The 15,406-nt window shown below is 30.7% G+C and overlaps 2 protein-coding genes across 2 annotated transcripts; both read right to left on the bottom strand.

Moving 5' to 3' along the window:
* Window positions 1-9,674: 9,674 nt before the first annotated feature.
* LOC126553809 (uncharacterized) lies at window positions 9,675-12,323 on the bottom strand. Its single transcript, XM_050208922.1, has one exon. It carries the CDS (start codon window positions 12,321-12,323, stop codon window positions 9,675-9,677), a length of 2,649 nt encoding a protein of 882 aa, XP_050064879.1.
* Window positions 12,324-12,355: 32 nt separating this feature from the next.
* On the bottom strand, window positions 12,356-13,338 carry LOC126553808 (uncharacterized). Its single transcript, XM_050208921.1, has 2 exons — window positions 13,099-13,338; window positions 12,356-12,996 (listed from the first exon to the last, which is right to left on the bottom strand). The coding sequence occupies exons 1-2, from the start codon at window positions 13,115-13,117 to the stop codon at window positions 12,356-12,358; spliced, it is 660 nt and encodes a 219-aa protein (XP_050064878.1). The 5' UTR covers window positions 13,118-13,338.
* Window positions 13,339-15,406: the final 2,068 nt, after the last annotated feature.

Below are 15,406 nucleotides of genomic sequence, written 5' to 3'. Positions count from 1 at the left end.
TTACATCAAAGGGCACTGAGTATTTTAAACCTTAAATTAACTATGTATAAATTATTATAGTTTTATTTAATTCATAACTTATTTTATAATTTAATGATATTTATTAATTTATGGTTTACAGAAAACAACTTAGCAGATTTGGAAAAATCTTCCAACTTACTTGTTGAATTATCACCTGAAGTAAACAAAGAACCCATAATCAATTCATCATTATCAACTACAAATAACTGTAGTGATTCAGGTAACATATAATTTGTTTAAAATACTTCAATGCAAAGTTTTTGGACTTACCTATGTCAAATGTATATTTTGTTTAGTTTCAATATAGGTAAAATACTATTAATTCTAATTATTGTGTGCATAATTAAAAAGAACCTTTATTATCATATTGTCAAGCTTATTAACAGCATACTATTAATAAATAATGCTCACATTATATAATCCTGGTTTTTAATGGTTCATTATTTAACACTCACTTGGATTCTTTAGTATTTTTCATTGTTTAATAAAATGTTTATACATGTCTTATTTTTTCATTTTAAAACATGTATATATTTCATAGTTTTTTTCTTAAGTAAATAACCACTAGGTATAATTGTTTTTATAATAAATTGTTCAGGGGACATTTGTTGATATTAATATATAATAACACCTAACTCATTTTTAACTATATATTAAGTATTGATATTAAACAATTTTTTAATATTATTAAATCCTAACAAACTTCCAAAGGCAAGCCATGAGACAACTTGTTTCTCTGAACGCTAGATCTGAGGAACATACAAAGTATCTCGATGTTATTATAGTTATGATAAATAACCTCAAAGATGAATTAAAACATACAAATCCTCTAGATGAAACATCAATAAATGGCCGTCATGAAGTAGAGAATGTTTTTTCCAAATTTCCTGTAACTGATGAAAATTTACTAAACGAAATAACTAATGACTTGAATAATAATTCTTCACTCTATGATCAAATTATAAGTTATGTCAATATATATATATATGTTATACTTGTAAAGCTTAGTATTACAATTCAGTAAGTATCATATCAAATATCTTTAAAATATGATTCATTAAATATTTAGGCTAAAACTTTAGCATTGATTGGAAGATCATCTTTCAAAGAGTCTGTCAGGCGCATTTTAAGAAAATTGATTACTGATAATTACGTTAAATCATTTAGCTATACCGAGTTTAAGAACAATAAACAACCATTTAATAAAACTATTTTGGCATCATTACTCACAAGTAAATATGATTTTTTAATGTATATTATTTGTTTACTTATTTTCAAAATACATAATTCAATTTAATTTGTAATTTCATTGATTACTACTCTGCAGCCCTTAAAATATCCAAATGTTCATTCTACACAAATAGTTTTAAATCAAATTAATCTATATAAGAAATAAATGCTATAAAAACTAGCACCAATTATACTTCTTCAACTAATAACACATAATATAAATTAAATAATAATATGTATAAATATATTATTTTATTACTCTGAACAAAATTAAATTATTATTGATTTATTTATATATTAATAGTACAATATTAATAACTATAATTGCAACAATATTTTTATAAGAATTAGTTGAAGTTACTATAAAAAAGCGGGCAAGTGGGTACCGTTCTGCTGTACATTAGAGGGTGGGGTTGACCTCGAACTAGGGTAGGTTAAACTTGAATGCAATGATAGGTATCATTGTATACGAAAAACGATTCTGAACGAAGATGATTTGTCAGCCTAGGATATAATTTCCAGTGGTTGGTGAAAAAGGTGGTTTATGTTTATGGCCTGAATACACCAAAATTTAAGTTCTTTTATAATTATTGTAAGCTAAACTTATGAAAAATCTTGTATTAAATTGTCTACTCTTAGCTACCTATACAAACATTTTTATGAATTATACCTACAAAATAATTTGCAAATATTCATAATTTTGACGAATTTTCGTCAAAATTTGAACTTCAAATGCTAATAAAAAAAAATTGTGCCTATGTATTCTTATAATTTTTTAATCACTATAAGAATAACATATGAGGAACTTTGTATAAAATTTTCAAGTATTTTGATAGGGCCAAAAAAATTTTATCGACCCTTCAAAAAAAATTTTTCAGAAAAATTGAAAATTTCAGTTGTCTATAAATAGCTCAAAAAAACTCAAAATATTTTGAAAATTAAATCAAGTTAATAAAATGCCAATCTTAATAACTGGTAAAATTTTCAAGTATCTACGACTTATACTTTTTGAATTGTAACACATATCAAATATCGTTTGAGGCTAAACCGTTATTTAACGTGGTTTTGTAAAAATTTAAATTTCAAACACTCATAAAAATTTTTTGTCTGAATCCGGTAGTTTTATTTACAGATATTTGAAGAAAAATGTATGGAGAACCTTGTACTAAATTTTCAAAACTTTTTGGTTATCCAACAATTTTTTATCGACACTTTAAAAAAAATTTCTCAAAAAAATCGAAAATTTCAGTGGTCTTAGAAAAAACTCAAAAAAAGTCAAAATTTTTTGAAAATTTAACTATATACAGATACCACTGACATTAACATTTGGTGAAAATTTCAAGTATTTTCAGTGATTAGTTTTTGAATTACAGCCATAAAAAAAAATCGATTTGGTCGAAAACTGGTTTTGCGTAAAAATTGCTGTTTTCCGTCATTTTTTTTTTTGTTTTTCTCGATTTTTTTGAAAACTGTTGGAAAATTTTAACTTTTACCTCTATAATGCACCAAGGATATTCACTTTAACATCGGAAACCACCCCCATAGTTTGAAATTGGAGCATTATTTCGACTAGTTATGTTGTACACAGACACAAAAAAAAAAAACACACATCATTGTAAAATCAATACATTCATCACTTCGTTCAGAATCTAAAAAAAACATGTATAGTATCAATTAATAATATACATTTACAATTAATTTCTTTAATGTTATTATTGTACATCAATAAAAGATTTTTAGATCAAATCCAAATTGCATTTTTTAAAATTTAAAAAATTAGAACCTCTATTTTAACAAACTTGAAGGTTTATTATAAAAAAATTGTGATATAGAAATTTTAACAACCTTTCAAATTTCACACTAGACACAATTTTAGGGATTGTGACTACTATTATTAACATTAAAAATTCATGGTGATATTTTTTTCTTAGTTTATTTAAGTATGAAAGTTATCATTAACACGTTTTAACATTATCAATTATTGGTGACGATGATTTTATAAAATTTATTTATATTCTTAAACATTTGATTCACAGTTGATAGTTTTTGATTAATAAATCAATTATAATTTTGCAATTAGTTACATATATTTTATACATATATATATAGTTACAATAAGCTAGTCCATATATATATATTATAGGTATATCTATGTAATCTAAAATAAATTAATATATTCACAACCAATGGATATATGTTTAATAATTAATAGAATATGATATTCATCATCGAGTAATATTTTGGTAATAATTTATACGAATAATTATGAGTTATTCATATATTATTTAACTTTAAATACCCAAAAAATATTCTATAAATAATTTAAATTACTATATGAATATTCCTAAAACTTTTGATACATTCGATTTTGCTCGGATCAGGTGAAATCCCGGTCTCGTTAATTACATGTCCTAGGTACAATACTTCTTTTCTTAGGAAAGAACATTTATTAGGCTGTAATTTTAGCTTATGTAAACGTAAACGATTAAAAACTTGTTTTAGTTTTTCTTGGTAGTCCTGCAGGCTGGATCCATGCACTACAATATCGTCGAGATACGCCGTACACGTTTCCTCTAAACCTGTTAGTACAGCTCGAATTGCTCGCGTGAACGTTGCAGGTGCTGAACTTAGGCTAAAAGGCATCCTAAGAAATTCAAAATGTCCGGATTTACTAAAAAATGCCGTTTTATGTGTATCCTGCGGGTCAATATAGATCTGATGATATCCACTTGCTAAATCAAGTGTCGAGAAGCAATTTGAAGATCCTAAAGAGTCAAGGATTTCAACTAAATTGGGTAAGCCATAAGCTTCGTTTTCTGTTACTTCGTTAAGTTTCCTAAAATCCACACATATTCTTGTCTAAATTTTTCTTTTTCACTACAACCAACGGAAAATTAAATGATGATACCGAATTTTGTATAATTGTATTGTCTTTCATTTCGGTAATTTGTTTTTCGATTTCTTGTTGATAAGCCCAGGGAAAACGTAAGAGGTCGATTATTAATTGGTTTGATACAGCGAGGTGTTTTAATCGAATGAGTAACTACATCGGTAGCAGTCAATTGATCTCCTTCTAAGAAAAATATGTCAGAATATTCTAAGCATAAATTTACTAACTGTTCACGCTCTTCAGCGTTTAAATGGTCGGTTTTAATAAGTTCAGTAAGTGTTCTAATGCGGTCTCGCCCACTAGTCCCCTGGTTATTGGTAATATTTAATACTTGTTCCTGGTATGGTTCCCATTTTAGATTACTAGTATTTAATTCTTCGATTATTTAAGGTTCTTCGGAAATATTGATTATATTACTTATAATCTTGTTGTCTAATACTGGGCTCAAGCTATTAGCGATTAGAACGTTTTGATTTAATTCATGGTTTTTAATAGTCACTAATTTATGGTCAATAAATTCGTCCGTGGAGATAGCTAACACAGAATTGCTACGCAGTGGTATAATTATGGGTTGCGCTGTAGGCGGTTTACATTGCGGCATCATAAACATGTTCCGGCTAAAATCTAACACTATGTGGTTGTCCTTGATAAAATCTCTGCCTATAATACCTGATTCGAGTACTTAGAAATTGGTAGCTACAACATCGAATTTGACGTAAAAATCCGCCCCTTCTATGTTAATAATTGTTTTAAGTGTTCCAAAGGTGGTTACTGGATTAGCCGTAATACCAATAATTGTGCGTTTTTCACTCTCATTTATTACTATTTCTTTTTTTAACGCGGATATTTTAATGAGGCTCATATCGGCTTCCGTATACACAAATAATTTTATTGTGGTAGGTTTAAAACTGGCTGAAGTACATCTAACGTGTTCTCTTTCCATATAATATGTAATGGTTCGGACATGATTTTCGATTTCGCCTACGGTACGATTTACATTGTTGGTTTTACTAGTCGAAAGTTCGCCCTGCCCTTTTTTCTTTTTCTCGTTATATATTCGTTTACGACATTCACTAATGACGTCATTCTCTTTTTTACAATAATGACAAACTTTAACTTAATTTGCTGAATTTTTGAAAATTTTGTTTTCGGTCTGGTTTTTTAAACTTGTTATCTTATGTTCACTAGTTCTACATTCGTTACTATAGTGCCCGTATTTACTACAACGGTGACATTGAATTTCACTTTTATCGTTAGATTTTTTTAAGTGTTTATTCCGATTATCCGTTTTATATACGATTTCTCCATTAAAATTTTCTTCTTCTACTGCCAAAAATACGGAAGCTCAAAAGTGGGTACCTTTGTGGCTTTCAAAATTAGACGGATATCTTACTGAATGCCCGCAATAAATATGGCTAATTTTTGAGTTTGGATTGTTTCTGAAAGAACTTTAGCTTCCGCTGTCGTTTTATTTAAAGTTAGGGCGGTGGTTAATTTGTGCGAAATTTATTCTACTCTATACGCGTATTGTTGTACCACTCTTTTTCATATTGCTTAATTTGGTTAAATTGTTTTTGTAAAAATTGTAAGGTATGGGTTTTACCAAAAATAGTAGTTAGATGTGCTTTTAGTTCCTCCCATGACGTTATTTCCCGATATCTAACTGCGTCACTTCCTTTATCAGTTAACTGAGAAACTATTGCGTCGAGTATCATAGGTTTTATTTTTTCATCTACATGCCCTAGTACAAATTCGCATCGATTAGAATAACTGGTGAGGAGACTTTCGGATCCCCCTCCAAAACTAGGTATTGCTTTCATAGCATCCCCGAAATTAAGTTTGTTGCCATTTTGATTTCTTCTAGTAATTCAGTAGTACGAAAGGTTTGATTTAAATCGATTAAGTCGCTATCGTTTCTCCCTGTATAGGTAGTTTCGTCTGTATTAGTGGTTTCCCCTGTATAAGTAGTATCGTCCGTATTAGTGGTTTCCCCCGTATCGTTAGTAGCGACGGACGTACCTAAATTTGAACCTTCTGATTCGTCTAATCCTCCGTACTGTGTACCTTTCCTAGTAGTCATCTACTGGTCATTTATAAAAAGTTCTCTTAGGCTCTCAGATAGACACGGTAATAATTATTTAAATAACTTACAATTTTTCCATATTGTCTGAGATGTCGTTGGGCAGTTGCTCTTTGAATTGCTGGTTGAATGAGTTTTGAATGCTTTTTGAATGCTGGTTGAATGCTCTTTGAATGCTGGTTGAATGCTCTTAGAATGCTCGTTGAATGCTGATTGAATGCTCTTGAAGTCGATTTGGAACAGTGATTCGTCCAAGGGTTTCAAACTACTGATTTGGATGTGTTCTCTGGTTGAGAACGGCAAAATATGTTTCGTTTGATGTGAAGACACCACACCCGACACCAAATTTGTAGTGAGCCGGTCTTGGTGTAGATGGCTCAACACGATTTAACGACGAAATTCACTTTGTCGTATGTCTTCTTCAGAGAGCGTAGGAAATTTGAAGTCAATAAACAACTCGTTTATAAGTTTGAATTAAAAGTTATCTATTCACTGAGACAATGTATATAATAAAAGCCAGCCCGATGTGTTGTTAAGTATAGAACAACGTCATCGGTCTCTGCGTAAGTGAGGCTTAACTATGTCTAAATCTTAATACTTCCACAACCCCTTTTATATTAAACTATTTTGGGCGTAGTCCCCAAAATATACGTACGTGTCATGGTAAACAGGAAATTCGACTATAAGTTTCTATTTCGTGACTATTAGCAAAGAGACGTGTGTTTCTACTTTAAATATTTAATTATTTTACTAATAAGATATTCCACACGCTCTTCTTCTCGCATTCCTGTTATTAAAATCATATGTTAAAATGTGTCATCACACCATATATGTAATACCAGTATACGGACAGTACGTGGTCTGTAACAATGGTATTAATTGGGAAATTATTTCATTATACGGCTCTGCCCATGGTAAATAACCAGTGCCGTAACTAGATTTGATTGGGCCCGTGTGTGAAAACTTTTTTGGGCCTCTTTTTAACAGCAAAAGCTATTATGTAAATCTAAAACATTGTGTTTTTAGATCCTAAAAAATTTACTCATTTGAAAATCTCCATATTTATTTTCCTAATAAGACATTTTTTTAACAATAAGTATAACTTGTAGTTTAGGAAACAGCATACAAATGAAATAGTTTTAAATATAAATGTGGGTAAATATATAATAGAATTACAACTCTTTGGTAGGTAGTCATAAAAAATATTTTAAAATTTGAACATCATAAATGTAGGTGATTGAATAAAATAATAATAATGATTAAAAATGTTACAAGTATATAATTTTCAAAACTAAATTATAAGCTATCGAAGAAAATTATTTTTTCTTGCTTTTAAATTTGCAAAGTCTTCAATGATTTTGTCCACATTAATATTTTCTACTTGAAGTCTTTCGATGTTCAGAATAGCGATGTTAAATAACTGGTCTTGACTATAGAGTTGCGCAAATAGTTTTTGATAAGTTTCAACTTCGAGAATTGTCTTTCTGCTGAAGCAGAAAGTCATAAAAATGATTATACCAGTAAAAACATCTGGAAATATGGAAGTAAAGTCATCTTTAATAATGATTTCTCCTAAATTTTGAACAGTTATTTTTTGAAGAGAGTTTTCTTGATAAGTTGATGATAAATATGCTTTTAAAAAATAATTTGTCTTGTAAAATCTGAACTTATATCATCTTGGTATTTAATGATAAAGTCATACGCTGATTTTATTAAAAGTTCTTCAGACATTTCTACTAATTTTTGAGACATAAGTGTACTAAAATCTTCACAAACCATTTGCATTCCTTTAAACCTTTCTTTAAACGGAATCAATGTTGTATTGATTACTGGGTAAAAAACATTTATCTTAAAATTATCTTCCATTACTGTAAGTCGATAATCACCATCTACTTCGTCAAAATGCCTTACAACAAATCTTTGACGATTTTTATCAAATTTAAATGGTATATTCCATGTTTCACACAATTTTCTTGTGTTATCAATTGTTTTGTCGTACTCTTGTCTCATTTTTTCTATACTTTCAGTAGCCTTTTACAACTGTACAACTGTATTGAATCTTTGTTTAAGTTAAGATGAACAGACTAAAAAGTTATAGATACTATTTTAAGTGATCCCAAAATTGGTTCCCATATGCATAGAATAAGAATAAATTCTGCTGACCCTAGTTTGTTTTGTAATATTTTAGCCCGAACCCGCTCTTCTCGCCGCCACCGTTTCGCCGCTGAGCATTCTCGCCGCCACCCGACTCGCCGCCAACCATTTCGCCGACGGACATCTCGCCGCCGCCGTTTCGCCGACGGAAATTTAAAATTTTATCTATTATGTGATTTTAGCCTTCAAACCCTTTTAAACCATTATTTGTATTTATTTTACAATAATTTAAGTATGAAATAATTATTTTAATACTTTATAAATATTAAATATACATAATAAAAAATGTTAGAGATGCTTTAGCATCAGCAAATCGAAAAAAAATAGGTCAGATTGAAAAGTGTAAATAAATCTTGTATGATTTTACGCATAGATTATTTTATACTTCTTATTATTTTTTTACTAATAATTAGGACTTAGGTTATTATAATAATATTACAAAATTGTATATTCATCGGATTTTGTTTTATTTCATACATAAACTATACTTTTAATATTGTTATTTGTTTAACATCAATATTCGATACATATTAATTACATAACCTACAAAAAAATAAAAATTCAATGAAATATTTTATTTTAAAAGGCTAATATAGGCAATACGATTTACGAATCAACAAAAAATGTAAATTTTCGAATGGTCGGAGTAGTTATACCAACCATTGATTATAATCAATGTTACCAACTGTCAAATTCTAGTTGTCGGCTAAAATACTGTCGGTTGTAATATTTGTCGGCTGCCATACTAGCCGGCTAAGATTCATGGACACTTCCCCGTCAGACATTTCCCCGTAACCACTTCCCCGTAAGACATTTCCCCGTCCATATTGTATTTATATTATCTTAAAAATATAATAAAAATAAATCAGTAAGGAATTTTAACATTTTCATGTTTAGTTTTGTATAATGATATAAGGTTTGTATACTAAGTACATATAATAAAATAAGTTTTAACAAATATAAAAAAAATAATCAATAGATCTCGTTAATATAATAATACTAGCTGACCCGACACGGCGTTGCCCGTGTGTTATTTTTTTTTTTTGCATTTTCATATGCCGTGTTTTAATTTTTAATTTAATCTTATTGATAGTGCTAATATTACGTCGAATTCACGACGAAAGATTTGTAATGTGGCAGTTTTTGTGCCTACGTATTTTAAAAAATTCTCCTGAACAGAACCGTCACCCTGGTGATAGGGCGTTGTGAATAAAAAATAATTAAATAAAACATATATAATGATTTAAAAGTAAGTAATCGCTTTATTGTTAATCATGTGAATCATAATCATTATTATTATCATTGTAGTGCTTTGTGGTATACGATGTTTTTTGTTTGATTACCTGGCGCATAGATAAACAAATCTGATGGTTTTCCAACACGGGAACAGGCAACATACAATTGACCATGTGAGAAACATGGGTTTTCTAGATTAATACCATAAACACTTAATGATTGCCCCTGGGACTTGTTTATAGTCATAGCAAAAGCAAGACGCACTGGAAACTGTAGTCGTTTAAACTCAAATGGCACATCAGTCGGAATCATTGGGATGCGCGGTATGAGAACATCTTCTCCTTTATACTTTCCTTTGAGTATAGTTGCTTCTATCACATTGTTTAGTAATTTTTTTATCGCTAACCGTGTACCGTTGCAAAGACGCGGTTGGTTGATATTTCGCAACATTATAACCACCGATCCAACCTTTAATTGAAGATTGTGAGGTGGCAATCCTGGCAAATCCAGCGAGTTTAAAAATTCCGGTGGATAGTTGACTACATCATCTTGATTAGTAGCCGAATCAACTGATTTATATATTCTCAATTCGCCTGTAATTTGTTCTTGAATTTTGAAATTTAATTCATTTACATCTATGTTTTTTGCAGCCAGTATAGCTCGTTCGCTCAACCAATCATGGTTTCTGTAATTTTGAGAAACATCTGGAAACACCTTCTGAATAAGTTCATCTTTTGTTCGAGTTAACTGACAAAAACTTAGAGGAAAGTTAATGCAGCCAGTCAACATGTCTATAGGAAATTTGCCATTACCAATGTCAATGAGTTGTTTAGAGAATATGTTTCCAGATTGGTCATTTTGCAACTCGACACGCATATTCTTGCTTAAATGAAGTACTTTGACATGTTTCCACAAACTGGAGGACTTTAGACATGCATTGAGTTCATCAGCTGGCGTTGATCGTGGAATCACCGGCAATGTTTGACGAAAATCTCCTGCTAATAAAATCATTGCACCACCAAATCGGTTATTATTGCTCCGTAGATCTTTTAAGGTTCTGTCCAAAGCCTCCAAAGATTTTTTATGTGCCATCGTGCATTCATCCCAAACAATCAATTTACATTGCTGCAAAACCTTTGCCATTGCAGAGTTCTTCGAAACGTTGCAGGTTGGAGTTTCATTGCTATGCATATTTAATGGCAATTTTAGTGCTGAATGGGCTGTTCGACCACCTTCAAGCAAAGTTGCTGCGATTCCCGACGAAGCGAGTGCAAGTGCAATTTTATTTTGTGAGCGAATTGTTGCTAATATTAATGAAATCAAAAAAGTTTTTCCTGTACCACCAGGTGCATCTAAGAAGTAAATCCCTCCAGTTTCATCATTTGTTACTTTCATAAGAGTTTCAAATACATACTTCTGTTGTTCATTTAACAGTGGAAGATTTGTTTGAATTAATTCTTTCAAATCGTTGAGATCATACAGTCTTTCTCGATGCAACTCTTGGTTAAAAGCGTCATGCATTGGACGATTGGGCGCGGTCAGGCCTAATTGAATTAATAGTTTGTTTGACATTATCAAGCACATGTCCTCAATTGAAATCAATGCTTCATTGTAAATTTCTTCACTGATTTGTATATTTGGATTTCCCATTCTATTCTGTATTTGATACAAAATATCATCACACATATAATCTTTGTACTTGATCCACAAATCAATTGGGTTTGATGGGAAGCATGTAGATATGATTATAGAAAACAATGTTCGTATTTGATGAGCGTGTGATGATATTACAGCATCATTGAGAGTTTGATCCCAATGAGCGTCATTTTCAAGCAATTGCAAACGTTGACAGGCTTCTCTGTAGGATACACACAATTCACCATCAACAGTTCGTAACTGTTGGAATGATGTTGGGCCACGTACATTGACTAATAGCAGTCGTAAGTAAAAACATTCATCATTGCTTGGATGTACTGAATAAATCCGGCCAATCGCATCGGTGGAATATACATCTGTATATCCTGGAACTGGTTTTCCTTGTTTCCGTCGTATAAATCTCCTTGAGGATTGATTCCAGGTATAATATTTTGGCATTTCAGAATATAGCAATGTTTGTGCGAAATCATCGTTTTGGCATGTCTCAAAAAAACTGGTTAATGTAGTAGATGGTGGCTGAGCAGCTCTTTGTACTGCGTTCTGTGCTGTAAAATACACTCTTTGTCCATTTTCTAAATGCACAGCTAAGTGAACAACAGAAGGGTGTCTCTCATGAATAGGAAAAGAAAATATTCGCCAAACTGCTTCATTACTACTGACATAGCGGCCCATTTGGTATTGGGTAACTTCATCATTGCAATTTTCTGCACCAATTCCAATCACAGCCATATCACTCCCTTTGGTTACATATTTGCAAATGTATTTAATAGATTTCACTGAATGGCAAGATTCAACGTTGATGTGTGCTTTGAATGTCTTTGATAAAATGGGTGAATATGGAACAATCCAACGATTATCTATTTCAATATCTTGTTGATTTAATTTGACAATTGTTGATTTTCCATTGTCTGCTGTCGATCTGCGACGATACAATGGATAACCGTCATTACCAGTAATTGTTTCCGATATTAATGTCCGTGGATATCGTTTTGAACATTTACCATCCATCATACACGGTGAATTTTGATTAAGAGTTCCACAGGGACCATGTATCATGTTTTTGATAACTACCTCATGCAATCCAGGATCTACTTGTAAATTAGGGATATCACTGCATCAACTTCATTTGGCCTTATATTTTCAACCAACCAAATCAAAATGTGTGCATGTGGCAATCCTCGTTTCTGCCACTCCACAGAATACATCCAGCAGCGTGTCTCACCAAACACATTATGTTTTACGATGAAATCCATTAAAGATTTCAACTTTTGTCTAAAGACTCGGGCTGTAATATCATGACGATCAATGGGTGATTGCCCAGAGAATAACTCCTGATTGATTTCTATCCATTGCGGATTGCATGTAAATGTGATGAACAAATCTGCTGTACCATAATGACGAACATACGACATGGCATCTTGAGCATATTCGTGCATATGCCGAGGGCTTCCGATGTATGTTGCTGGAAGAATAGTCATCCGACCGACATTCTGTGCATTTCCATCAGTATTAATCGCATCTCGAAGGTGAATATACTCTTCAGATCGGAGTTTGGTTTGATTCAACCTGATGAATGTTAATCTTTCCGTTTCAATTTTAACATACATGTCAACAACATATTTGTGATATAATCGCCGACATTTCAATATGTGATTATCTTCATTTTCCCGAATCATTAGGCGGTATGAATAATAGTTCATTGAACTGACTTTTTTGTTGGTTTCAGAACCTGTAAATAGATTTTGTTTTAATAACATTCAAATATAAAATTAAAATACATAATATAATGACTGAGATATTATCGCCATAGCTAAACTAATATTTTAGTTACCTGCAATGGGATTTATCATTTTTATTGAGAAATCGTAGCCATCTTCACCTTGCCAAAATATAATGGGATATTGCAGTGCATCATATGAGCGGTGTGTTTCCTTTATACGTTGTAATTGATCATTCCGACGACGTAAAACAATATCACGGGATTCCAAGTTTTCTCCAACTACAACGATAGCAACTTCATCAATAGTTGGTGCATTAAAACGTCTTGTATGTTGACCTGCAGGTGTTTTATCAGCTCTAATTACAATTTTGTGATTATCGGAAGTAGTATACATTTGTATGTTCTGCGCACTTTTGACTGCGGAGATTGCAAATTTTTAAGGGGGATTTTTCCCCTCAAACTTTTTTTTCTCCGCTCTACCAGACTGCGGTGATTTTAAAATTTTTAGGTGGATTTTCCCCCTCAAACTTTTTTTTCTCCGCTGTACCAGTAAAAAAACACTGATTTTCAAAAACCATAATGTATGTTCTGCGCACTTTTGACTGCGGAGATTGTAAAATTTTAAGGGGGATTTTCCCCCTCAAACTTTTTTTTCTCCGCTGTACTAGTAAAAAACACTGATTCTCAAAAACCATAATTTATGTTCTGCGCACTTTTGACTGCGGAGATTTTTAAAATTTAAGATATAGTTTCCGCCTTTAACCAATTATTTTTTCCCCTGTTACACATAAAGTTTAAACAGTGTATACACACTTCAACACTATTTATTTCCCTTGTAAGTTAAACATTCAGGTTACACAATAATTTCATTTTTTTTTTTTAATAAATTATAGATAAAAGTCGTTTTATTGAATTAATTTCAGTTCAGACAGTTCAGTTAATATTCAACCATCGTTCAATCAGGTTCTGTTAGTTTTAATCAAGTTTAATTCATTTAAGTTTTTTTTATTTTTTTTTTTTTTATAAAAAATGAATTTTCAACAAATTAACAACAGTTTTTGTTCACTTGTTTCGTTAGTACGAAACAATGCATATCCTACATATCCAGAATTCACTACATTTATATCAAGATTGAAAACATTCAATTTATTTCCGTTGACTTCATCTCAAGATAAATACTCATTAGCTGAAACCGGTTTTATATATTCAGGGAAAAAAGATATTGTTGAATGTTTTTGCTGCGGTATTATATTGCATCGTTGGGAAAAAGAAGATAATCCATGGATTGAACATTCAAGATGGAATCCGAAATGTGTTTTTGTATTATTATCAAAAGGAAATCAGTTTGTTGAAAATGTAGTAAAAAATATGGTAAGATTATCGATATTTGTGATTGTGATTGTGGATCAGGTCATATGATACTGTTGTTTAGTTCATTTAACTTTCTATATTTCAATAAAAAAAATCTGAATTTAATAAGCTTAAATGTGTTAATAACTTATTTAATACCTCGTGAACGTATAGCCTAGTGGGATAACGCGTCTAATTTAAATTTAATATGTTAATGATTTTTAAAAAATGTTTCAGGTTCTATCGAATTAGGTAGGTAAGTATAATAACTCTTTACTGTTTATCCAACTAGACACTATACGTTCACATTTTTTTTTCTTTTTTTTCTTTTGTAACCTTACATTTGTTTAGTATATAACATGTATGGATAAACAAAACTTGTTAGTTTGAGCTAAGCTGTCTAGTGATCATATTCATATTTCTAGAAAAAAAATACTGTTTACTGTTTTTTTTATTTTATCAATATGAATCCATCAATCGTTGTATCAAAATCTATGTTCGATATTCGTCCTTTTAGTAAGAAAAGTGTAACCGTTGGACTTCTAGTTAATAAGCAAATTTCAATTATTATATTATTAGAATGTAAATTAACTAAAAAAGTTGTAACGTTAGATCTTGATCAGTGGTGTAAGTTAATGTGCGAAAACAATTTTAATACAATTATCAAAAATTTGCATACTCGTTGTAAACGTGTTAAGATAGCTGATAATTTTTTCTACTCTGTTAATGTAAACCAATCAACTATAGTTTTATATTCTAATGATAATTATATAACATTATCTCATATTGATCTTCATCGTTTGAAACAATTTTTTTTTTTTTTTTTTTTTATTAAATAAAACAAAAAACATTGTTATATCTACTACCTTTAAGCAGAGCTTGAGTTGGTAGTAGAGAGTTACATGTTACAACTTAGATTATATACATATATTAATTACTAATTACAGCAGCAAATTGATTAAATCGACATTCGACAATTAATTCAACATAATAGAGGAAGTACAAAAAAAATGAAATTAATAACATACTCTATACATACATAATATTTAGATATTCCTTAAAAGCTAGA

Source organism: Aphis gossypii, unplaced genomic scaffold (assembly GCF_020184175.1).
Source record: "Aphis gossypii isolate Hap1 unplaced genomic scaffold, ASM2018417v2 Contig00334_ERROPOS140289, whole genome shotgun sequence".
In the NCBI taxonomy this organism is placed as follows: Eukaryota; Metazoa; Arthropoda; class Insecta; order Hemiptera; family Aphididae; genus Aphis; species Aphis gossypii.
Note: the sequence above shows the minus strand (reverse complement) of the source record. Positions and strands in the feature narration are given on the sequence as shown.